Source organism: Pongo pygmaeus, chromosome 13, assembly GCF_028885625.2.
Source record: "Pongo pygmaeus isolate AG05252 chromosome 13, NHGRI_mPonPyg2-v2.0_pri, whole genome shotgun sequence".
Taxonomy (NCBI): Eukaryota; Metazoa; Chordata; class Mammalia; order Primates; family Hominidae; genus Pongo; species Pongo pygmaeus.
In genome coordinates, this window is record NC_072386.2 from 64,426,903 (window position 1) to 64,451,371 (window position 24,469).

The window sequence follows — 24,469 nt, forward strand, 5'->3', positions numbered from 1 at the left end:
TCATGCCTATAATCCCAGCCCTTTGGGAGGCCAAGGCAGGCGGATCACCTAAGGTTAGGAGTTCGAGACTGGCCTGGCCAACATGGTGAAACCCCGTCTCTACTAAAAATACAAAAAATTAGCTGGGCATGGTGGTGGGCACCTATATAATCCCAGTTACTCAGGAGGCTGAGGCAAAAGCATCTCTTGAACCCAGAAGGCCGAGGTTGCAGTGAGCCAAAATCGCACCATTGCACTCCAGCCTGGGTGACAGAGCAAGACTCCATCTCAAAAAAAAAAAAAAGAAAAATCAGTTGAGAGAAAAATGTGTGTGTATGTGTGTGTGTGTGTGTGTGTGTGTGTGTGTGTGTGTTCATTCTCACAAAAGTCATATTATTTTAACCTTGATCCCTATTTCTCATATATTTTTATCTACCTAAATGGATAAGTCTGCTTCTAACTTTAGTTCTGCACAGATAACACAGAGAATAGCTTAAACCATTTCTAACTAGATAAGAATGGTATTATTGACAATAGGTTGTCTTTTAGGCAGTCATAATGGATATTAGTGCCTATGATTTACGGAAGTGTAGAAGAGAAGCATATAAGAAAGTAAAGGTAAATTTCAATAATTCTATACTTCTCTTGGTCTATATCTCAAAGTCTGAGTTTTTTTGATGACTCCTTCGGGACACACTTTAAGTTAATTTGTTCTTTCAAGCAACTTAAAAGTTTTTTGTCATTGGTTTCAGCATGGCTAGACAATTTACTCCTTAACTTTTACTCTGCGGTTCAGACCTTAGCCCATTTGTCTGTATATATTTTATTATTTGTATTTTGTTATCTCCTTATACTGATTCCTTATACTGGACTCATTTATGTACATTAATGGTCTCCCCTACATAAGTGCAAGCCGTTTGATGTCAGTATTGATGTTTGGCAATGTCTTCTTCTCACCGCCCCCACTGCTGCCTAGTATACTATGTCTTAAAGACAGCAGTTAGCTGTCAGTAAAATCGAATTGAGTGACCTGAACCTTAGGTTACCCTCAGCCGTAACTTTCTTTCTATATAGTGTACAACTATATACGAATCTGGAAGATTTATAAGCAAAAGACTACAAACATATTCGATAAGTAGATATTCAGATTGAGAAAGCAGCACAATTCCTCTACTTGAGAACAGGTTGGATTCCTAAAGGCTATGTTAAGTACACTTACTCTTTAGTCCAAAGTGGCATCACACAAAGGCTACAAGCAACCAAAGTACTCACACCTAGGTAAAATTAGGTACTAAACTCTCTGGACATTGGCAGTATTGCTTCTGACTCTTTTTGATTCTTTCCAATTATTAAAAACACCATGGTGGGCAGATCTGGCTGATTTTGTGCTATTGCTTAGCTTTGTTCCTGTTTCTTAAAGCTCCTGAGCTAGATGTTTCCAAGGGAAGAAATGCCTAAATACGCTTTTCCCAATGGTATGACTATGGTTAAAACTCTCCCAGCACTCCTGTCAGAGTCTTTCATATATGTTGTTGCACATTACAAAAATAGCAAAACCTCATTGTTTGAAAGCAGATGTGATTTTTGGAAACAGATAAAAATCATACACAGCTATGTACTTATTCAATAAGTATAGGAAATAAGTGTGTGGTTGGCCAGGTAAATATTTGGAAATACAACACATTTAGATAAATATCCTTTTATAATCACACTTCAAATGTTTTAGATATACAAACTCTTGGCCATGAGCTATTTGAGTATAGATAAGCATTAGAAAAATAAATGCTATGGGAGCACATGTTCTCAGATCTCCTGAGGGCTGTGTCACGGAAAAAAATATTTAAAAAAAAAAGAAAAGAAAATTATATGAAATAAATGTGAAAAGCACCAAACACATCTAAAGCACAGTTCATGCTTTCTCTGTAGCTCTACTATCCATAATAGATTTAGTATTTGTTCACACAGTTCAGCTTCTAAAATTTTTCATTTTCTCTCTATATTTATAAACATATACTACTGAAGGCAAAAACAAACACTTGCATCATTTTCTACCTATATAACACATTCCTACAAACAAAAAGCTGATTCAATTGCTGATTGTTTTTTGTTTTTTTTTCTTTTGAGATGGGGTCTCGCTCTGTTACCCAGGCTGGAGTGCCCCAGTGTGATCTCGGCTCACTGCAGGCTCCGCCCCACGGGGTTCATGCCATTCTTCTGCCTCAGCTTCCCGAGTAGCTGGGACTACAGGCGCCCACCATCACGCCTGGCTAATTTTTTGTATTTTTAGTAGAGACGGGGTTTCACCGTGTTAGCCAGGATGGTCTCGATCTCCTGACCTCGTGATCCACCCGCCTTGGCCTCCCAAAGTGCTGGAATTACAGGCGTGAGCCACCACGCCCGGCCTCAATTGCTGATTTTCTAAGAAGAATCCACCCACCTATTGCTTAATTCTACAAACACTGCTATTAATTTGGTTGTTCCACAAATCTTTGAATGCTCAGTCTCCCTTCAAATGGTGAGGTTTTACCACTTTTGTGGAATGTGCAACAACATATTTGAGGGACTCCGATAGGAGCACTGAGTTTTAACCACAGTCACACTGTTAAGAAAAGAATATTCCAGTGTTTCTTTCCATGGAAATTTCTAGCTCAAGAGTTTTTAGAGACAGGAGCAAAGCTAAGCAATAGGGCAAAGCCAGCTAGATCTTCCCACAATAACAGTGCTAACTCTTAGCACTCAAAGAGAGAAGAAAATGCTTGTTCTCAAACTCCAAAAAGTAGGCGAGCTCCACCCTAACCTCTCCTTGCATTCCTCCAGTCCTCTTTGCTACCTACTTTGTCATGCCCTCACTTTTAACTAGGTTTCTACATTTTTATTGCAAAGTGGCAAATCAGGCATATTATCAACATCATCACTAGCTATCAATCATCATTAATCCGACATATATTGTTGTAATGACACCAACCGTATAAAACCAAAACTTGACAATTGGAGCACTGTAGAACTCATAGACTTTCCTGGTCCACGGAAGGTGTTGGTGCCCACTTTCCAAACCAAAATGCTGATTTTCATCCAGTTTCTCATCATGGCCCCTTTCCAAATCATACTCTTTCTGTAAAATAAACAAATAATCATTTTCTTGTCAGCAGCTTAACTAAAATAGTGACAAGCATGAACATCCAAAAAATATCATAAATAATATATTAGAAATTAATTGGCTGGGGGCGGTGGCTCACACCTGTAATCCCAGCACTTTGGGAAGCCAAGGTGGGCAGATCACCTGAGGTCAGGAGTTCGAAACCAGCCTGGCCAACATGGAGAAACCCTGCCTCTACTAAAAATATTAAAATGAGTAGAGTGTGGTGGCACGTATCTGTAATCCCAACTACTTGGGAGGCTGAGGCAAAAGAATCTCTTGAACCCGGGAGGCAGAGGTTACAGTGAGCCGATATCATGCCACCGCACTCCAGCCTGGGTGACAGAGTGAGACTCTGTCTCAAAAAAAATAATAATAATAATTGGGCACCCACATGCCAAATTATAATCTTTGAAGGGAGAGAAAACTGCATGTATTGTATAAATTATTGACCAGTTAAAACGCATGAGGTATTTCTGAAATGCAAGCTGACTCTGTAGTAATCAAACCCAAAGTAAGAATAGTTCCAAGGATTTAAAAATTGGTCCCTATTCCCAATATCCTTTTTTTATGAGATGAAGTCTTGCTCTTGTCGCCCAGGCTGGAGTGCAATGGCGCGGTCTCAGCTCACTGTAACCAACCTCCGCCTCCCAGGTTTAAGAGATTCTCATACCTCAGCCTCCCAAGTAGCTGGGCTTACAGTCACCCGCCACCACACCTGGCTAATTTTTGTATGTTTTTCAATTCTGGAACCTAAGGATACTCATAAAATCCCTGTGAAATCAGTAATGAACAATACAATTATTTCCTTAACACATAAGAAATTGAGCATACATTGATGATGCATGGCCATCCCTTGTCATAGGAAATTCAGGCACTGCATTAGTTTTAGGATTCTGACCTTCGATAGCATCCCCACTGATTTATAGCAGAGGGTCTGTTTGCCTGCAGTTCATGTGCTCTCTGAGCTTCCAGAGTTCCTTGAACACCCTACAACCATGTGCAAGTATTTGTGTTGTACATGTATTTTTCTGGGGAAACAATCAGATTTTTCATCAACTACCAAAAAGGTATGTGTCAGTCCAAGGGAATTAACTCATGTAGAGAATTAGCAATGAGTATATGTAAGGCAGAGCAGGAGTTGCCTGAATGTGACTACACAAACACCCACGCAGAATGAGCTTTGAAAAGAGGAAGGAAAGGAAGAGAAAAGAAAAGAGAAAAAGGAAAAGAAAAGACAAGACAAGACAAAAGACAAGACAAGACAAGACAAGACAAGACAAGACAAGACAAGACAAGGAAAGAAGCACTTATAGCCTGGCTACCTTTAAGAAGCAGCAATATAAGGGCAGCAAAAGGAAAGCAAAAGCAATATCACTCTACTGTATAGATTTATAGGTGGTTTTAGTTTTTTAATAGGAAACACATGTAATTTTTAATTTTTTAAAGTAATATTAAAAGAAAAGAATGTTCTCTGCTGTCTCTCAAACTAGTCCATTCTTGCAACCTAGCCACAAAAGTTATCTCTTTAATGTCAGACCTGCAAGATTAGCAAAATTTTTTAAGCCAAAGAATGAATCAAATTTTGCTTGAGTTGTCCATGTAATTGCAGAAAAATGTGATGTTTAAGGCCTCGGGCATCTAGATGGGTTATTGTCAGTGCCTGATTAATTATTCAGTCATTTATTTCACTTTGAGCAGTGAGGTTAGGATTGTGACTGTAGGAATTGGCCCAGTTCCTAGCAGGTTTGAACCAGCCTAGAATTAAAATGGTGTAAAACCAATTAGAAAAGTCATCATTTATGAGCTTTTAATGACACCAACACCACATCAGAAAGACCCCAGAAAGCAATTTAAGTAATGACTTTATTATTAAATAACTTCTCTTATTATTTTTCTAGGAGTGTTTCATTAGCTCTTAATTGCTCTTGACAGTTTGGAGTGGATTATAAAGTGCTGATCGGGCCTGTCTCTGAGTTGACTTCAAAGACACCAATTGCTATGATGAAGACAACCTGAGAACGTAAATTCAGATTTTTTTTTACTGAGAAGAAGGTAAAGACAAAAACATATGACTTGAATAACTTTTATTATATATATATAGCTCCCCTCACCCCCCACACCCCCTGACCACCCCACACTCTTTTTTTCTCTCTAATTGTAATCTGACACACAAATTAAAATTATGACTACAGCAGTAAGTCTTCCCCCCATATCTGTTTTGCAGTCATCTTTCCCACTTAATTATGCTCTGATAGAATAGATTTTGTTATACAACTTTCTTAGTATTATTTCACTGTGATTTATCTACCTGTCTAAGACCGAGCTCATCTTTCCCCTTCCGAACCCACTCCTTCTCCAGTTAGCCTTGTGTCCCTTCAAGACGGCCTTGTTTAAAAGACCCTCTTCCTCTCCATGTCCATTGCTACTGACTCTCGTTAAAGGACTTATTGTTTCTCATCTGGATGGCTACCCTGGCCTACCCTGCTTCCAGCCAGTCTTCTTGCTAAACCATCCTATGCCCTGGAGGCAGAATAATTTCTCTAATAGTCAGATCATCTCACTACTCTGGCATACACATTCACTGGCTGTCCGTAACCTACAGAATAAAAATCATACTCCTTCACAGGATATACAAGATTCTACATGATCTATCCTCGATCTACTTTCCAGCCATTCCTACAAGTACTCCCAGCTTGTCACATAACCCTCATAACCTAGATTCCAGCCGAACCATACCACCTGTGATGCTTTACATACACCTTGCCACTTCCCAACTCCATGACCCTGTTGATAGTCTCCTTCTCACGATATGCTCTTTTCCCTCTCCACATCATCAAGTCAAGCTCAAACACCATCCCAATCATAAAACTGTCACTAACCCCTAATCCTTACCTACTGACTCCTAATGGGAAGAGTCTTCTTCTGCTGTTGGTTAACCCATTCCACCATCTTACTGTAATTTAGTCCTAAGAAAACTCATGTCATCACAGGTCATGTTTTCAAGAGGTTATCAGCTAAAAAGATCTAAATTTCACATGGCAAAGTTATTCTGCCTGTAAAAATTTCAATAACGAGTTTTATAAAACCTCAGTGAGTAAATGCAGTATTTGATGCTATACAGCTTCAGCTCCAGAATAATGGCTTTCCTTCTCTAATTACCAGAAGTGCCTTCTTTATATTCATTATTACCCACTATTACCACAAGAAGACAACACAGTGACACTCTAAAGAGCATCTAAGTATCACCTGCCTTCAGTTTCCTGCCACAATACATAATGCAAATTATGTTCCTCAACTAATAAATTGCATTACTTAATCAGTGTTATGAAATCTTATCTACCCCATCAAAAGTGCTGCCTCCACCCCTTACCCCATGCCTAGCAAAATTCTAAAAACATAGCAGCTTATTAATAATTACTGCTTAAGTTAAATTCAAAGGCAAAAGAAAGATTGTTCTTATGATTATAAGCCATTGATAGTGAACAGACTTGAAACACTTTTTCAATACCTGTTTTAATTGAACAATGGTGAGATATTGTGGATATTCTGTCTGATTATAAGCCCCACAGTTGAAAAGGCTGCATCTGCCTTAATTAATTCAGTATCCACAGAACCTCTAGCACATGTAAAGTGGCCACTAATGAGTCATTGAATTAATAAATTGGTATATGGCTATGTCCAAACCACGTCTTTGATTTTGGCTTCGAAGTAGAAATAGAATATTTTGCTTAATTGTATACGGGGCTTAATTAGGTCTATTGTACATAGTATACCTGACCATAGCATAATATGGTTAAGATTAAGAAAACTAAATGCTTGATTGATTAGTCAGAGGCATTTTAAAATAATGTATAACCCCAGGACCATATGTCATCACGGGCCTGAAATAGAGGCAACATAACTTTTGTTTAATAGATGGCTATATAAGTAAACTTTAAGGATGTGTATATTTGCGTGCAGTCAATACAATGAAAATTCAGTTCATTATGATTTTGCACTAACCACAGAAGCACTTTCTTTGGAACTGCTGGCATTCTGGTCACTGTAATACCACATAAATTGGAAGTCCTGGGACTGGGGAACATGTGACATCTCAGCTTTGCTTTTAAATTCCAGTGTCAAAATGGTGGGTGGTAAAATAATGCTTATAATAATCTGTAAAAGAAAAAAAAAGCAAAACAAAGTAGTAGGGACTACAAAAGCACATACCAGACAAATAACGAAATTAAGAATTTCAGTGTATATAAAATGCCAGACCCATCCCAGTCAATTTTCATCCCGTTTCTATAAATAATTTTTTGACTCAGCAACTTCAGTTCTAGTGTCTCTCTCAGAAATACTCATGAGTACAAGCATTTGTGGATAAGAATGTTCATTGCAGGACTATTTGTAAAAGCAATACACTGGTGTCCACCTAAATGTCTATCTAGAGAGGGACAACTGGTCTGGAATAACCTAATAGTGGAATACTGTGCAACCATTAAAAAGACAAAGGCAATGTTGAATATAATGAAAAGGTAGCCACGCTATATTGTTAAGTGAAAAGATCAAATTACAGTTACCTCTTGGTGTCCAAAGGGGATTGGTGCCAGGACACCCCTGACCCCCGACCCCAAGGATACCAAAATCTGAGCCTGCTCAAGTCCCTGACATAAAATGGTGTTGTATTTCCATATAACCTATGCACATCCTACCCTATACTTTAAACCATCTCTAAATTACTTACAATACCTAATACAATGTAAATGCTATATAAATAGTTGTACTGTATTGATTTTTCATTTGTATAACTTTTATTGCATTGTTATTTATTTGGGGGTGTTTTTCCAAATATTTTTTATCTGAAATTGATTAAATCTGCAGATGTGGAACCCATGGATATGAAGAGCCAACTGTATAGAAGAACATAGAGTGATCCCATTTTTGTTAAAAAATAAAATTAAAAATCTTAGCTATTTATATGCATATAAATATACATTTAAAAGTTTAAAAATATGTATACTACACTGTAATTATTTATCTCTAGGAGTAGCAGGACAGGGCAGTGACAAGTATTATTTTTCAATGAGCACACTGCTTTAATAATATTTTAAAGCCATTAAGTAGCTACTACCACATAAAACACATTAAAATTTGTTGACATTATAAAATCAAGAATCTAAAAGTATACCATCACCTTCTGTTAGATCCATCTCCCATCCCACAAGTATCTTTTCTCTACTAGTAAAACCCAAGGAGGGTATAGATCCAGACATCCACAAGTTTTTTTCATTATATTGCTATTATTCATTAATTGCTAACAGTCTTTTCAAAAAAAAATTTTAAGTTCAACTTGTATGGCCTTCCAAGGTAAAGAGTTTAAAAGATTTACTAAATGCTCTGATATCAACTTGATGAACACTACTTCTTCAAGCTAAAAGTAGGCCTTAGTATTCTGGTATTCAGTGATGAAAAAGAAGATTTAAATTGACTATTTGACATTCATTATTAAGTATGGTAAACTGAAGTCATATCCTTGTTAACCTTTTTTTTTCATGATGAAATTATCTTTTGTCATTCTGTTTTAAAGCTTGATCTCCTATGAAGATTCTCTGGACTTTCTCCAGTTCTAATAGGATTTTATTTGTGTGTTTGTTTTCTGTCCAGATGTACAACCCAAAATACATGCAATCTTCTAGGTCTGGAAAAATTGCAGTTACCATGCTCAGTGGTAATATTGTACTAATTAATCTCTAGTCAACTTCCTGAAAAGGCCCCACATTCTGTTGCCCTTGTGCATTGCAGAACAACTGGCTTATGAAATAGTATTTGACAACATCAGTATCCCATCTCTAAGGGATTGGATGGAGCATTACAATGAGTTTTCCCATCCACATCTCTCTACATGGTTTTCCTACAGTCTTCTTCTACTTGGAATTAGCCTAGCCAGGACATCTCACAATTATTTGCAAATGTGTTTCTAAAACTCACCAACCAAGCACTGATAAAGTAGCATCTAAACACTGGAGAAGAATGTTTACTGCAGCTTAGAGACTTTAAGTAGCTAACTCAGCCTTTTTTATTATTAACTCACTCATGTTTTGGGGCAAAACATTTAGTCTTACTTCACAAGTCTCCTTTTTGATATGAAGTATATGAAGAACAAGAAATAACATTAAGTTCTCAGAAATAAGGATTTCTAGTAAACTAGAGTATATACAGGACAGAAACATGAGGAAAATTATTTCTCAAACTACCAGCTATCTATATCTTATCTCACTCCCTGAACGTTGAACTTATGTAGCTAGGGGTGAACCCATTCGCATCTCTGATTCCTCAGTTCCAAGGGTGCAATCAAAGCAGATCATTGGAGAACTTCTGAAAACAATTATTGTTTCTGATATTTTCTTTAAAAGGATTTATGTTGAGATCCTTTTTGGTTGACATTTCTCTTATTTCTATAATTTCATCACTGGAAAAATAGTCATGTTTGGGACACATCATATTTTTAAGAACTCTAGGAAAAATAAAATTAAAATATAAAATACAGACTTATGTAGTTCTTAATACTCACTCTTTGTCTCCTTTTATTTATTTGGTTTCATAAGTATATGTACTCCTTAAGCTTGTCCATAACCTAAAGCCTTTAGACTTAGGTTTGATGTCAAAGGTTAAATGTCCTTAGCAGTCAACTAAATTATTCTTAATTTAAGATAATAGATGAGGCTGAGAAATTTGAGATAGTTACTCATATGAACAAATGTATTGGAGGGCAGCCTTATGAAACAGTCATTTATTCTCTCAAAAAAAAACACACACATACACACACACACGCACACACACACACACATACACACACACACATTGGGTGAGCAGAACAACAGAAGTTATTAATTTTATTTAGTTTATTATCTGTTAGTATTCTTACACTGAGAAAAAAATTCACTAAAAAGTCTCATTTACTTTTGTTGTAATTATTGGAGGCAATAGCAACTAGTAATAATGAAATCTTGCATGTTTGTCTATGCTTTTAACTTCTCAGCACCCTCACCTTTGTGGTGGACAGGGCAGGTAAAATTATACCTATTTTTCAAAAGGAAACTGTGGCCATGGGAGATAAAAGTCGTCTTCACAGATTCCTCTGGAAAGACCCCAGATCTTCTGTGAGAATCAAATATATTAACTGGGATGTAAGGGCGATCTGGCTGTGACATCTGTCAGCCCATTGATCGCCAGGGTTGATTCAGCTGATCTGGCTGGCTAGGCAGGTGTCCCCTTCCTCCCTCACCACTCCATGTGCATCCCTCCCAAAGCTGTGCACTCTGTCGCTCAGTCGCAGAAGACGACCATCCCCAATAGGGGAAGACCAATCTTCCGTCAAGGGTATACGAGTAGCCGCACTCCCCTGCTAGAACCTCCAAATGAGCTCTCAAATATATTAACTGGTTTTCCTGAAGACACAATTCTGGAACAAAATGTAACTCGAGTACAGAATTTTATACAAGACTAACATTAAACTCCATAAGACAAGTAAAGTAAATTTACCTTTAACCAAGAGTTTTTCCTCATTTTCAGCCGCCCCATCCACATGTCTGTCAGTAGCATCTGGGTACAAGTATGTGAAACAAAGGGTCGTAATCCTCCCGACACGGCCAGTTTCAGGCAGGTCGAATTGCTCCAGTTCCTGAGTTCATACGTCAACAGCGTCATGGCCATGCGCTCATTCTGCTTGAATGCCTTCTCCAACAAGTCCAGAGCCAGCTGGCCAAACTGTCTGCCATGACGGCGGCCAATTAAGAAAACAAAGGCAGGTGAGAGAGCTGCATTATTAGAAACATTTCAGAACATTTAGAAACATTGTAAAAGATTGGATGTGAGGCTCAGAAAATAACAATTCATAAGGCTTCCTTTAAAAAAAAAAAAAAAAAAAAGCAACAACACCAAACAGCAACTGAATAATCTTAGTTTCCAGAAACTATTTGAAAGGAATTACAGCTCAGGAAAGGGATTTTTCTCCCTTTCCTGAAGGAACAGAACTAGGAGGTTTACATTGTAGCATACAGAATTTAATTTACACCTGAGCTATTCATAGGGAGTAGCCACTCCACACTATTGGACATAGCTTGGTTTGGGACTTATACATAGGCTTATACATAGATTGGTTTGTTTGGGACTCCCTGATAAGACCTAATAAAGTGGGGTTTTTTTTGTTTTTTTTTTTTTTGACAAAAAAAAACTATTCAGAACCCAACTAGCAAGTAAAGAAAGCTGTGGAGTCACTTTTTTTTTTAAAGATTTTATAAAATATCTACGTGACTTAAGAAAGCTATAGACGTAGACCTAGAGACACCCTCATGTGATTTTCGAGGAGAATGTTTCCTCTGAAAGGTAGACATTGTCATGCTCTGGAATTTGTCTTTTTGGTAGAGACAGGGTCTTGCTATGTTGCCCAGGCTGGTCTTGAACTCCTGGCCTCAATCAATCCTCCCACCTTGGTGTCCCAAAGTGCTGAGATTAAAGGTGTGAGCCACTGCACCCAGCCTGGGAAAATTTTTTTTTTTTTTGACGGAGTCTCACTCTGTCGCCAGGCTGGAGTGCAGTGGCACGATCTCAGTTCACTGCAACCTCTGCCTCCAGCCTGGGAATTTTTAAATCAAAATTATAAATTAGTTTCCATTGATTCTAGCTTTCATTCTTTCTTCACTACTGTAACACTTCAGTAACTTAAAAATCAAAAGCATTTTTAACTTCTATTTTCCACCATTGCTCTCTGGCTCCCTAAGACAATGTATTTATTTGTTTTCCCACCTGAGAGATACTTAATGAAAACAATGTCTTAATTTAATTTAGCATCAAAGACTTCTAGAGTTAGGGGGAGCTTTCAAAATCATTAATTGAACATTTCATAGTTAGTAAACTAAAGCCCCGAAATCTGGTCAACTGACTTGTCTAATTAGTCAACAGCTGGACTAGAACCCAAGTCCCCTGACTTGAAGGTCACCTCTTTTCTTTACTTCACAAAGCTCCTTAGAATACCTGAAGACCCTTTTAATAGGAGAGTCCATAAAATGCATGGCGGTAAGTCCATTTGTCCTACAAGTTTAAAGACGAGAGAGATAAAAGTGTCTAACCATTCTAAGAAGTGTTGATGTTTAGTATGAAGTGAAGAGAGAACACTTACTTTGAGTAATTCTTCAACTCTTCTGAGGCATCATCCACCATGTGACTCTCCTTAGCTTCATGGGCCATTGCCCGGTAGAGGATACACGCAATCACGGCTTTAACCGTGGCCTCCTCTCCATGCTGCCAGAAGAACATGGCCATCTTCTGCCTTTTCATCAGCACAGCCCAAACTAGCAGGTCATTGTAAGGGTAAAGAAAGCCAGTAGACTCAGGGTCATCTGATACATTTTGTTCTTTTGACTTCTTCCTTGATTTATGAAGGACTATAGACTTTTCCTGTTGGAAAATAAAATAGGAATGAGTTTTCATATACTCAGATGCATGATGTTTTACCTAATTCAACACGGCAGGTGTCCTAGAGATTTTTTTTAATCACTACTAAAAAAGAGATAGAAATAATAAGAAGATTTTATAAGCCAGCAAGCAAAATTTAGACCATAAAGGGTAATCTACTTCTTGTTGCATTTAACAGATCCAGAGTCCCTGAACTGATATATCTTAAGGTTATTTAGCATAACTCAAAGCAGTGCCTCTTTAGGATATACCCAGAGTGCTTAATTGAATTTGAAAGATGGGTGGGTAGGGGGAGATATAACAATGCCTGAGAAATGGTTCCATCTTCCTCAGAGTAATAACCACAGAGCAGTACGATGAGTGCTGAAATAGAGACTACATGACAACTTTTAATTTCTCAGGGAAATGGATCAAAATGGCATATTGGATACATGAGAGTGATGTATTTTTAAAACGCTCTAACCTCACTTAGCAAATAGATTCATTATCTTCCCTTTGGGAAAACATCCCTAGTGTAGCCAACATGTATCCAAATAGATTGATTTGAAGTTTCTTTTCCTTTATTCTGATTATATTTACCAGCAAAGGTAACAGGTGATCATGAAATACCATTCTCCACCTGATAAATCCCCATTCATCATGCCATTCTACCTCCTCACATAATCCTGTATCATCACTTTGTGTGTCTCTATCTCTGGGCTCATCATACTGCACTACGGTTATGACTTTCAGGAAGATGAGATCATTTCTCGGACACAATTATATCCTCCCCTCCCCACCCCCCTTCCAAGTTCAACCAAGCACTCAGTATAATGCCTGGCAAACTCTAAAGATTCAATAATTACTCCTTTTAATTTGAGAGGTCATAGCAAAAAATTATAATCCATTTCCTCTATTTCTATAAATAAAAGGAATTCATGTTCATTGATGATGACCAAGGGTAATTTTATAAAATGCCTCTTTCATACCAGGAGCTATGGAAAGCAAACCTCTTTCAGCTAACATAACAACCATTTGCATGGAAATTCTTGAGCAAAAGCATTTATTCTCAGAGTAAAGTGGGACTGGAGGAGTATGAGACTAGGAGGAATAACAGTGTTGTAAACACACACACACACACACACACACACACACACTCATCATCATTGTCATACTGTAATATTAGATTCATAATAATTTCAAGAAAGCCTCAAAAAGGAAAAAATATTAAAAAAAAAAAAAGAAGATGCAAAAAGTCAATGCGACAGAGAAGTGAAGGAAAAGAAGGAAACAGACTTCACATCCAACTGGCCTTAGGGAACAGGACATAAGAGTATGGTGTTGGATTAGTGATCACATTTTTTAAGTACCATCCCATAGATCACCTGACTGAGTCACTGTCTAGACACAGCAGGGATAGCAGCAAGGAAGAGAGGCTAAAGTGCAAGTCCAGAGAATCACTGTGCCTTTGCTCACTGTTGTTACCGGACAGCTGTGTTATGCTTTTGACTTGCACCATCTGTTTATGGCACTTATAAATGGTCCCTCTATTTGCACCTCCCTTTCTTTGACGTAAATGAAGGAACAGTCTCGAGCTGCAAAAAACATTTTCCTTTCAAGTCTAAAAACAAGTAAATGGTACCTTGAATTTGTATGGCTGTGCAGTTCTAATGAACTGGGAGTGCAGCGTACTTTCTGCAGACTCATTTCTATTTCCTGAGGAGTGTCTCTGGTGCTGGGAAAGGTTTTGAACAAAGCTGGTCACTCTCTGGCACATGTTATTATTTTATTTTTAAAATAAAACAAAAGGAGGGGAGAAGATTATAGTGGTAACAATATTTTATTTCTAGACAATAATGAAAACCAAATATAATGTTGTGTCCTACCAAATATCCATGCCTCTGTTTCTCATCCATGATTAGCACCCAACAAGAGCCTCTAATGATCTCATTGTGCATTTTGTTATTTCCTAACATCTTAGAGAACACACTCTTTTGTTCCCTATTATATATCTGCATACCTTCACTACGTGGAAATTCGATTAGAATGAATGGATGTTCTCTCCCTGGAACAAGTTCAAAATAGGCAATAAAGATCTACAGTTCTGATAAGAAAAAATTCCCATTCACAAGCAGTTCTAAGGTTAAGGTTAAGTCAGAAAGTTATGGAATTTCTCAGGTATTATATAATATCTCCACTGGAACTCCAGTGGCCAGGCCCAATAACAACACAACTCATTGCCATTAGCAGGAAGTTTTCATCAATGAGAAACAAAAACAAAAAGAAGCATTCTTAAAGGGACTAACATAAAATATGATAAAAACCATTAGCTTGCCTGATCTCTACTTCTACAGAGATCCTGAAGAGATTGAAAAAGAAGAGCAGGCTGCTGCTGAAAAGGCTGTGACCAAGGAGGAATTTCAGGGTGAATGGACTGCTCCAGCTCCTGAGTTCACTGCTACTCAGCCTGAGGTTGCAGACTGGTCTGAAGGCGTGCAGGTGCCCTCTGTGCCTATTCGCAGTTCCCTACTGAAGACTGGAGTGCTCAGCCTGCCACGGAAGACTGGTCTGCAGCTCCCACTGCTCAGGCCACTGAATGGGCAGAAGCAACCACTGAATGGTCTTAAGCTGCCCTTGCACGGGCTCGTAAGCAACATGGAAATAAGCTTAATGTAAAATAAATATCAGTTTCTAAAAAAAGAAAAGTCCGAAGCACAAAAAATCCCAAAATATGCACATAGCAAATGAATGATTATAAATATTTATGGAAAATAAAGTTTAAAGAGGGAGAACTTTTTAATAGAAAAATAATAAAAATGTTTGAAATGTCATCTTAAACAACTAAAGACTAATTAAAATTAGTTTAATTTTACATTAGCTATAACAAAGGTTAGATGATCATTGCAACTGAGCACAACTCCTTCAACTGAGCAAAGACTGAATCAATTAATTTTTCTAACATAATTGGATAAAATCTCCAATCCTAATTTGTGTTTAAACTTTAGTGGCAAAACCATAAACAGGATGGTTTTGGCATGAATGTTTCCCATTTTTCCTAAGGCCTCTCTTAGTTTTTGATACTTAAGTCATTCTCCTAGGAAGAAATACAGATTCATTTTCACCTTGCTATTGATTTGGAAGATCATCCGCAAACCTATGCTCCCTAATGCAATTTCTTAAAAAGTAATGTCTTCACTTGTTGAGGGAGAACATTTACCGCTAGATAATCTGCCCACACTAAGAGCCCACAGGTTCAGTAAAGAGTGGGTCTGGCCACTAAACCCAGAAATTACTCCCTCATTACTGAGGAAACTTATAAAGAAAATAGAAACAATCTTCAGACAATGCTACTCCAGCCAAATGAGGAGGCCATAGAACTGAGATGGTGCTTAAGTAATATGTCTCAGAATGTGACAAATACGTGCTATCTGTGAATGTGAATTTTTCACATTTTCACCTGGATGCAAATTTGAAAGTTGAAGTTTAAGATCATTGGTGTCCTTAAAGCAAACTATACCTGGGTGACTGTGGCAGGGATGCCCAGAAGCCCCAGGCAGGCATTAGGGTGGTATAATGACTTGGGGATGACGAGGAGGTGAGGAGAGCCCTAGTTGGTTTTTCTTAAGTATCGAAAAGACGACTGGAAAAAAAAAAAAGTGCCTGCCTATTTTGAGGTTGGAAATCTTAATACAGAAAACACAAAGAGTTAAATGCAAGCAAGCACAAGTTAGACCAGTTCAGAAAAGCTGGAACTGCTTAAATTGAAACCCTCACAGCTGAATCAGAAAGCATTGTGAATGTTGATTGGATATTTCATTATATTAAGGAATTATTCATTGATTATATTAAGGAATTATTCATTTTTTGTGTATGATAATGGCATCATAATTACATTTTCCTAAGTACATTTCATTTAGAGATATTCACAAGAATTTATGAATGAAATGATATGATGTGTAAGATTTGATCTTAAATAATCTGGGGGCAGGAGGTTGGCCATTGTTGCTATTATTGAAACTGAGTGATAGGTACATGTGGATTCATTATACTATTCTCTATTTTTGTATGTTTAAAATTTTCCATTAAAAAATACAACTGAGAAAAAAAAACCATAGGCTTTTAAAAAATTTGTTTATTTATTTATTTATTTAGAGAATGGATCTCACCGTGTTGCCTGGTCTCGAATTCCTGGGCTCAAGCAATCCTCCTGCCTTGGCCTCCCAAAGTCTTGGGATTACAGGCGTGAGCCACTATGCCCAGCCCAAACTATAGGCCTTGAACTGCTTTATTTAAGTTTCTGTTTTGTTGATAAAAATTGAACATAGAAATGATGAGGTGAAGACTTTTTAAAGGCAACACCCAAATTATTATTACTATTGTAATATAGATTTAATAGTGTCATTATAGTAATTATCATAATGACCATTATTACTCTGCACCCTCTGTGTACCAGGAACATGGATTTTTCATATATTATTTTATTTAATCCTGACAAATTTATAAAAGGGGGATTACTATTCCCATTTATAGATGAGAAAACATGCACAGAGAAGTTAAGCTTATTGTTCAAGATTACACAGCTACTAAAGAGCAAAATTGGAGGCAGTCCTAGCCAGATGTCTCTGACTCCGAAATCATGTGCTTGTAACTACTACAATCTAGTTTAATATGACACACAATAAACTCTGCACTCCACTGGAAGACAATCCAAGAAATGGGTGACTTCATACTGGCAGGCCATTTAAAGAAAGGGCAATAAGGGAAGTTCCCTAGCAAGCTCTACACTGGGCTGCACCAGCGCCACAGTCAGTCCTCCTACTTGTCACTGGGAACCTCACAGCAATGTCTGTTCTGTTTAAATGAAGTAGCTGATACCTCCTTAAGTGTATCCTTATGCCTGTGAAATCTTAATAAAGAACATTTTTCTGTGTCAGATTTGGCTTTCCTGTTTTGCTTTTTCATTTCTGAAAGCCAAGCTGGGCTTTCACGTCACTTGATTCTTTATAAAGGATCCCAAGTAGCTTGATATTCTAGGCTGTTTATGGAATCTTACCCCAAACTGCCTTTCCAGTCTCCTGCCTTAAAACCATATGACACTGATTCTCCAGCAACAAAGGTCTCCTTGTCACAGCAGAAACATACCTGAATATCCAAAGGCTTTGCCCTTTACTGCTCCTTCTCTTCTCTCAACAAAAATACCCAAAACTACATTTTCTAATCCTCCCCTCATCTTCTAATAAGAATGAGTCTCCTCAGGTTGCTAATCCATAATGGCAATTTCAAGAAATAGGCAATGTTTCCTCTGCTAACTACTAACCAACAACTCTAATTTTACATTCCTAGATTCTCAAAACTATCATGGAAAATAAAATATGTATCACTTATGTTTTTAAGGATATTCTACACGCATCTTTCAATATGATCACTACATGCTTATACCAAGTTTGTTATCTCCAGACTATGGACTAGGATGAGTTTACATATCTAATCTGATTAAGCTTTTGATATCAGTATTTTCGGAAGAACAAAAAGAAAAGAAAAAAAAAGAACTAGTCATCTCTCCCTCTAACCTGCCTCATCACATTACTTCTATGTCACTATAGCATGTATTATATACTGTTTTGTATTATGGTTAGTTACTCATAAATCTGTTTAAGAGTTTCTAAACTTCTGATCCTTATGCATCCCAAGCCAACATTGCAACACTTAGTACAGTATACTTTACATACAGCAGATAACAAATATCCATAAATAAAATGACCATTTTAGGAGCTATTTTTGTCTGAACTTCCAAGGCCATTTTTCTAAAACAACAATTCCTAATCATTCTCAATTTTACTTGGGCACTTTTCAATTACTCTACCTTGTATTTTCTGTAGAGGTTGTTGTAGAGGGCTCTGAAATGTTTTCTAGTGTAGTTGCTGCGATATGCTCTACCAATGAGGTATTCTACTACTAATCCAATGTCAATCAAGGTTATTCGGTAGCTTGAAAGAAGGGTATGCTGCAACAAAAACATGCAACAACTTTTAACTTTTAGTTATCTTCTTCCATTTCTCTTGCCATGCCATTAGAACACAATCAAATTCATTGCAAAAAGGTAGACATACCTTTTAAATATCTTTACAAACTGATTAATTTAAGTGACCAGCCATTGATACAATATGCTAGTTCAGAAGGAAAAATATCTTAGCCTTAATATGTTTTCTCATTTCATAGACATTAAATGTGTGCTTCCATCTATGCGTGCTCTCTCTCTCTTACTCTTGCTCTCACTCTCCTTATCATGCACACAAACATAAATACACACACGTTTGAGTAAAATACATTTAAATATTTTTTATTCCATATTGAGTTCCTAATTGGAAGTAAGAGAAAAATATTAAACAAGTAGAAAAACAAACAAACAAATATGTATACAGAGTTTTTTAACTAGAAATAATATAGCTACTCCAACAGAAGTAAAATCTTAAAGTCTACACTGAATGTGTGTGATCCAAAATTAACATTGGGTTAGCTTTTCAGCTTCTCTCTTTGTTGAAATGGATATAACACTTTGCACTGCGTTGACTACATCATATGTAAAACAAGAATATGGGAGGAAGTAGAACAAATGAAAACAAGGAATATAGAATGACAGAGTCAAATTCAATACCAAAACATGAGGCTTATGCAGCCACGTTCTTCCTTGAATTGAACTTAATCCCGTATAGACAGTATAGTGTTTTCTATATTTCAGGGCATATTTGGGGGTCTTTGTGTCTATAATCCACTTTCCCTATGGTCCAAAATCCCACAGGATATATTACAAGGGTATTGAAGTTGTCAGCTTGCATGTCTGTCTTCCTTTACAGACTGTGTGAAAGGGTCCGTCTTTGTCTACCCAGAGTTTAGCATATGCACTTGGCCAAGCTGAGTAACTATCTGAAACTCCATACAGGCATACCTTAGAGACATTTGCGGGTTCAGTTCGAGACCACCACAATAAAGAGAATATTGCAATAAAGCAAAACAAACAAACAAAACCATGAGGCTGTGCCAAGACAAGTGTTACGGTTGGTTGGCAGGAGGGATGAGTGGTAGATTTCCAAGTATGTGGGTCTTAGTCTAAATGAAAATTATTTTGACTCCTTAAATCGCACTTTACTACCTCTTCATAACTATTCACTTTTGAACGGCCCATTTACAGTAAATTTGTAAAGGCACACAGTGTTGAACAAGGTCTCTGAAATGAAGATTGTGACTAATATTCACAAAGCTTGGAACAAGAAATAAGGTTATATATGAATGAATGTAAATAATTTAATTTTTCTTTTTCACATGCATAATTTACTTTTTTCAAGGAATGCCAAAAGTAATGCTCTTATTGCTGCTAGTTAGAACATATTTAACCTAGTTCATCACTTTTTTTCAGTTTACTGTGGCAGAGTTTAAGAAAAAAATAAATAAAATCATTTTTATATTGCATAAATCAATACAAACTAAATTTACATGAGCATGGACACTTTTGCTTACTGCTAATTTGCCAAGGAATAGGCGGGGCATGGTGGGCCACGCCTGTAATCCCAGCACTTTGGGAGACCAAGGCGGGTGGATCATCTGAGGTCAGGAGTTCGAGACCAGCCTGGCCAACATGGTGAAACCCCATCTCTACCAAAAATACAGAAAAGTAGCCGGGTGTGGTGGCAGGCACCTGTAGTCCCAGCTATTCAGGAGGCTGAGGCAGGAGAATCACTTGAACCAAGAGGCGGAGGTTGCAGTGAGCCAAGATCGCATCATTGCACTCCAGCCTGGGCAAAAGCAAAACTCCACCTCAAAAAAAAAAAAAAAAAACGAAACAAAACAAGGATATGTCTTCCTTTCACTCCGGCTCTCTCTCCACGTCAACATAATCTGAAAGCTCACATTCCTTCTAACAAGATATCAGACTTTAGAAAAACAAGAGAATTTTAAAAATGTGCCTTGGATTTTAACCATAGTGACAAATAAATAAAAAGTACTCCCAATTTTCAGGAGATGTGGATAAAAGTCACTGGTAATGGAAAGAGAAGAAACTGAGGTATAAAAGTTTGTTAAAGTTGGAAGGCTTTGGTAACTAATGGGAAATCAAATACTTTAAGTTTGACCTAACTCACAGTTCAGTGAGAACACCATGAGCAAAACATGACCAAGAGTATAGAACAGGGAGGGGAACCACCTGACTGCCTAGAACAATGCAGACTCACAAAAGCAGCAAGAGAGTGCCGGAACTATCACTGATATCAAAAACAATGGAAATCACATATTAGTCCTCCAATAAGGATAACACAACCACAAAGTTCTTTATTTCCAGCTGGTATCATCTTCATAGTCACCACCATGGTATCGTGGTAAGCTGAAGTTCTGATTAGAAGCATGGCATGTCTCTGATTCATGGCTTTTTATTAGCAAATATCACCTAACTGGTGGATCAAGTCTTTTAAAACATAAAGTAAATTAAGGAAAAAAGTGTACGAGTGTGGTTTGTTGATGAACTTGTTCAAATCAAGGTAAAGAAGATAGGTAATTAACAAAACAATCCAAATCTGCATTTTACACAGCAAAATTCAGTGACTCCTCCAACACAAAGCTAAGGCAATATACAAAGACACAGTCACGCCTTCTTAATTAGGTTACCTGTTTCACATCTTGGACGAGATGATGCAAGAGTGTATTAGTAGGTCCTTGTTTCTGAAATAAAGAACAAAAGGAAGAATTATTCTCTTTAATTACCATGTGCTGTGGGGTAAAACCTTTACTTCAGAATGCATAAGTAACTCAGAATACTGAAAATTGTGTTCAACATTTTTAGTAACAATGCTTAAGCCAATTAATTCTAAAGAAGGTGTTTTCCAAGAGAAGATGTAATTATATGAAATATTTTTCAAAGCAAGATGCAAATATGTAGATAGTAAAGACTTTATGTGATAAGAGATAGAAATGAATCTTAGGTAATTTATTACTATCCTTTATCATACAATTACAAATCCTATCACACGAGCACATTCCAGCAACAAATATTTATTGAAAACTTACTATATTCAATCAGGGATTCAATGACAAATATAAGCACTATTTTCCTGGAGTGTTTATAATAATAGAAAAGAGTGGCTACTTACACTAAAAAATAACCAACAATATGTGTGGGCTCAAAAAGAGTTACAAATAATTGGTACTCTAGAAACAAATCACTGTGAACTAACTGTAGTAATCAAGAAGACAAGACTTGAATAAATCATTGAAGAAAGAATAAGATTTAAAGGACAAGGAAGGCTATTTCAAGAAGTGTCCATGGCTTGAGCAATTGGTGTTTTCACACTGTGTAAGCCAGGCTAGTTTCAACAAAGGGTTTACATGGGAAAGGTACAGGAACAGTATTTTAATAGTGGCCTTAGGTTGAGATACTTCCAATCACTCAATAAAAGGTAATTTCTTCTTATTCACAATTTAGTCTTTAACTATGTTTTTACTAGGATAAAATAGAATTGGTAAGAATGTTTCTCCTTTGGTTGAAGAGTCTATCTATAAACTATCTTTGTACAAGAACATTCAAGGAGATAAATAAGTCTTAAGCTGATCAATAAATAATTACCAGGCAAAGTGTCAGACCCCTGGCAACGGAAAGTGACTGGCTTGCAGATAGTAAGAAGAATTTACTGACAACAGTATAGGTTTTGAATAAGGAACGTTTTATTAAAAGGAAAGAACGCTGGAGAAGAGTGCAGAAGGGAGCTTCCGCAAGACAGAACTGAGCTCACAGCAGTGGATTTTCCTCAGGAGTATTTATGGACCTTAAAGTGGGAGCTTAAGGGTAATTTGAACCATGTTAGCCATGTAGGTCAGGATAAATGATTGCATTTGTAGACATTTTGGTGCCTTCATGTCAGGAAGGGTTGCACAATGAGTTTTAACATGTATCCATTTTGAAGACGTACAGAAATTCTAGTTACTTATAAATATTGGGGAAAGAAGCCTGGAACTAGATCCAGCTTCAGATAATAGGGAAGTCCAATTACTTCTAACTTCCTCAGATAAGGAGTTTTGCCTCCGCATGGTCTGCTTGATGATCTTTGCTCTTCTCGAATCTGGAGAGAAATGATTGATGAAATGTTCCATACTCACTGTATTATAGAGCTCTTCCAGTCGAGGGATGGTAAGAAAGCGATGGAGGTTCACTCCATATTCTATTAAGAGCTTCACAAAATCCACCCGATCCATCACTAAAGCATCTGACATTGCTTGTTCCAGGGCATCAGGCTTCAGAAAGCACAAATAAGAAATGTAAAGACAATTAAGAAAGTAGAAATAACTAAAGAATTACGTTTTTGAACTCAAAATTACACAAACACAATAATTTTACAATAAAATCCTGCCATCAGTGGGTACAGAAAAAAAAAAAAAAGAAAAAAATTTAAATATGGTCTTACTAGGCCAGGCTCAGTGGCGCACACCTGTAATCCTAGCACCCTTGGAGGCTGAGGCAGGTGGATTGCTTGAGTTTAGGTGTTCCAAACCAGCCTTGGCAACACAGCAACACCCTGTCTCTACCAAAAATACAAAAATTAGCCAGGCATAGTGGCATGCACCTGTGGTCCCAGCTAATTGGGAGGCTGAGGTGGGAGGACCAATTGAGCCCAAGGGGTCAAGGCTGCAGTAAGCCATGAATGCATCACTACACTCCAGCCTGGGCAACAGGGCAAGACCCTGTCTTGAATGAATGAATGAATGAATGAATGAATGAATGAATGAATGGTCTTACTAGGAAATGTGCAGGACTTAAGTGAAGACATCTTGAATAAATCAAAGAACATCCCATGTACTTGGATGGGAAAACTGATTATTGTAAAGATCTCAAAGCTTCCCAAATGAATGACTGTACAGCCTTAATGGAATTCTGATAGACATTCAAGGTTTCTTCTTCTTCGTTTTTGTTACTTGTCATGTGTCCATTTAAACTCTACCTGGCTTCTAGGTACAAATGGCAGGTTGAACACGCTCATCTAATTTTTCTCCCACTCAAAACTTCATTAAAACTACAGTAGCTCTCCCTCTCCCTCTCCCTCTCCCTCTCCCTCTCCCTCTCCCTCTCCCTCTCCCTCTCCCTCTCCCTCTCCCCTCTTTTTTCGGTCTCCCTCTCCTTCTTTTTTCGGTCTCCCTCTGTTGCCGAAGCTGGACTGTACTGCCGGGATCTCGGCTTGCTGCAACCTCCCTGCCTCGGGCTCCTGTGACTCTCCTGCCTTGGCCTGCCGAGTGCCTGGGATTGCAGGCGCGCGCCGCCACGCCTGAATGGTTTTTGTATTTTTGGTGGAGACGGGGTTTCTCCGTGTTGACCGGGCTGGTCTCCAGCTCCTGGCCTCGAGTGATCTGCCTGCCTCGGCCTCCCGAGGTGCTGGGATTGCAGACGGAGTCTCGCTCATTCAATGCTCAATGGTGCTCAGGCTGGAGTGCAGTGGCGTGATCTCGGCTCTCTGCAACCTCCACCTACCAGCCTCCTGCCTTGGCCTCTTAAAGTGCTAAGATTACAGCCTCTGCCCCACCGCCACCCCGTCTAGGAAGTGAGGAGCGTCTCTGCCTGGCCGCCCATCGTCTGGGATGTGAGGAGCCCCTCTGCCCGGCCGCCCTATCTGGGAAGTGAGGAGCGCCTCTGCCCGGCCGCCCATCATCTGGGATGTGAGGAGCGCCTCTGCCCGGCTGCCACCCCGTCTGGGAGGAAGTGAGGAGCGCCTCTGCCCGGCTGCCCCGTCTGGGAGATGAGGAGCACCTCTGCCCGGCCGCCCCGTCTGGGAGGAAGTGAGGAGCGCCTCTGCCCTGTTGCCCTATCTGGGAAGTGAGGAGCGCCTCTGCCTGGCCGCCACCCCGTCTGGGAAGTGAGGAGCGCCTCTGCCCGGCTGCCACCCC

The 24,469-nt window shown here is 38.3% G+C and overlaps 1 protein-coding gene across 1 annotated transcript in view; it reads right to left on the reverse strand.

The window, feature by feature from the left end:
• TRPM6 (transient receptor potential cation channel subfamily M member 6) overlaps positions 1 to 24,469 on the reverse strand; it is a 164,802-nt gene that overhangs the window by 65,638 nt on the left and 74,695 nt on the right. The window contains exons 12-19 of the mRNA XM_063649604.1: positions 22,694 to 22,828; positions 21,209 to 21,262; positions 18,417 to 18,557; positions 14,196 to 14,288; positions 12,279 to 12,556; positions 10,643 to 10,871; positions 7,121 to 7,273; positions 2,945 to 3,091 (exon numbers count right to left, since the gene is read on the reverse strand). Of these exons, the coding sequence (XP_063505674.1) occupies positions 2,945 to 3,091; positions 7,121 to 7,273; positions 10,643 to 10,871; positions 12,279 to 12,556; positions 14,196 to 14,288; positions 18,417 to 18,557; positions 21,209 to 21,262; positions 22,694 to 22,828 (1,230 nt within the window). The remainder of the gene's footprint in view (positions 1 to 2,944; positions 3,092 to 7,120; positions 7,274 to 10,642; positions 10,872 to 12,278; positions 12,557 to 14,195; positions 14,289 to 18,416; positions 18,558 to 21,208; positions 21,263 to 22,693; positions 22,829 to 24,469) is intronic.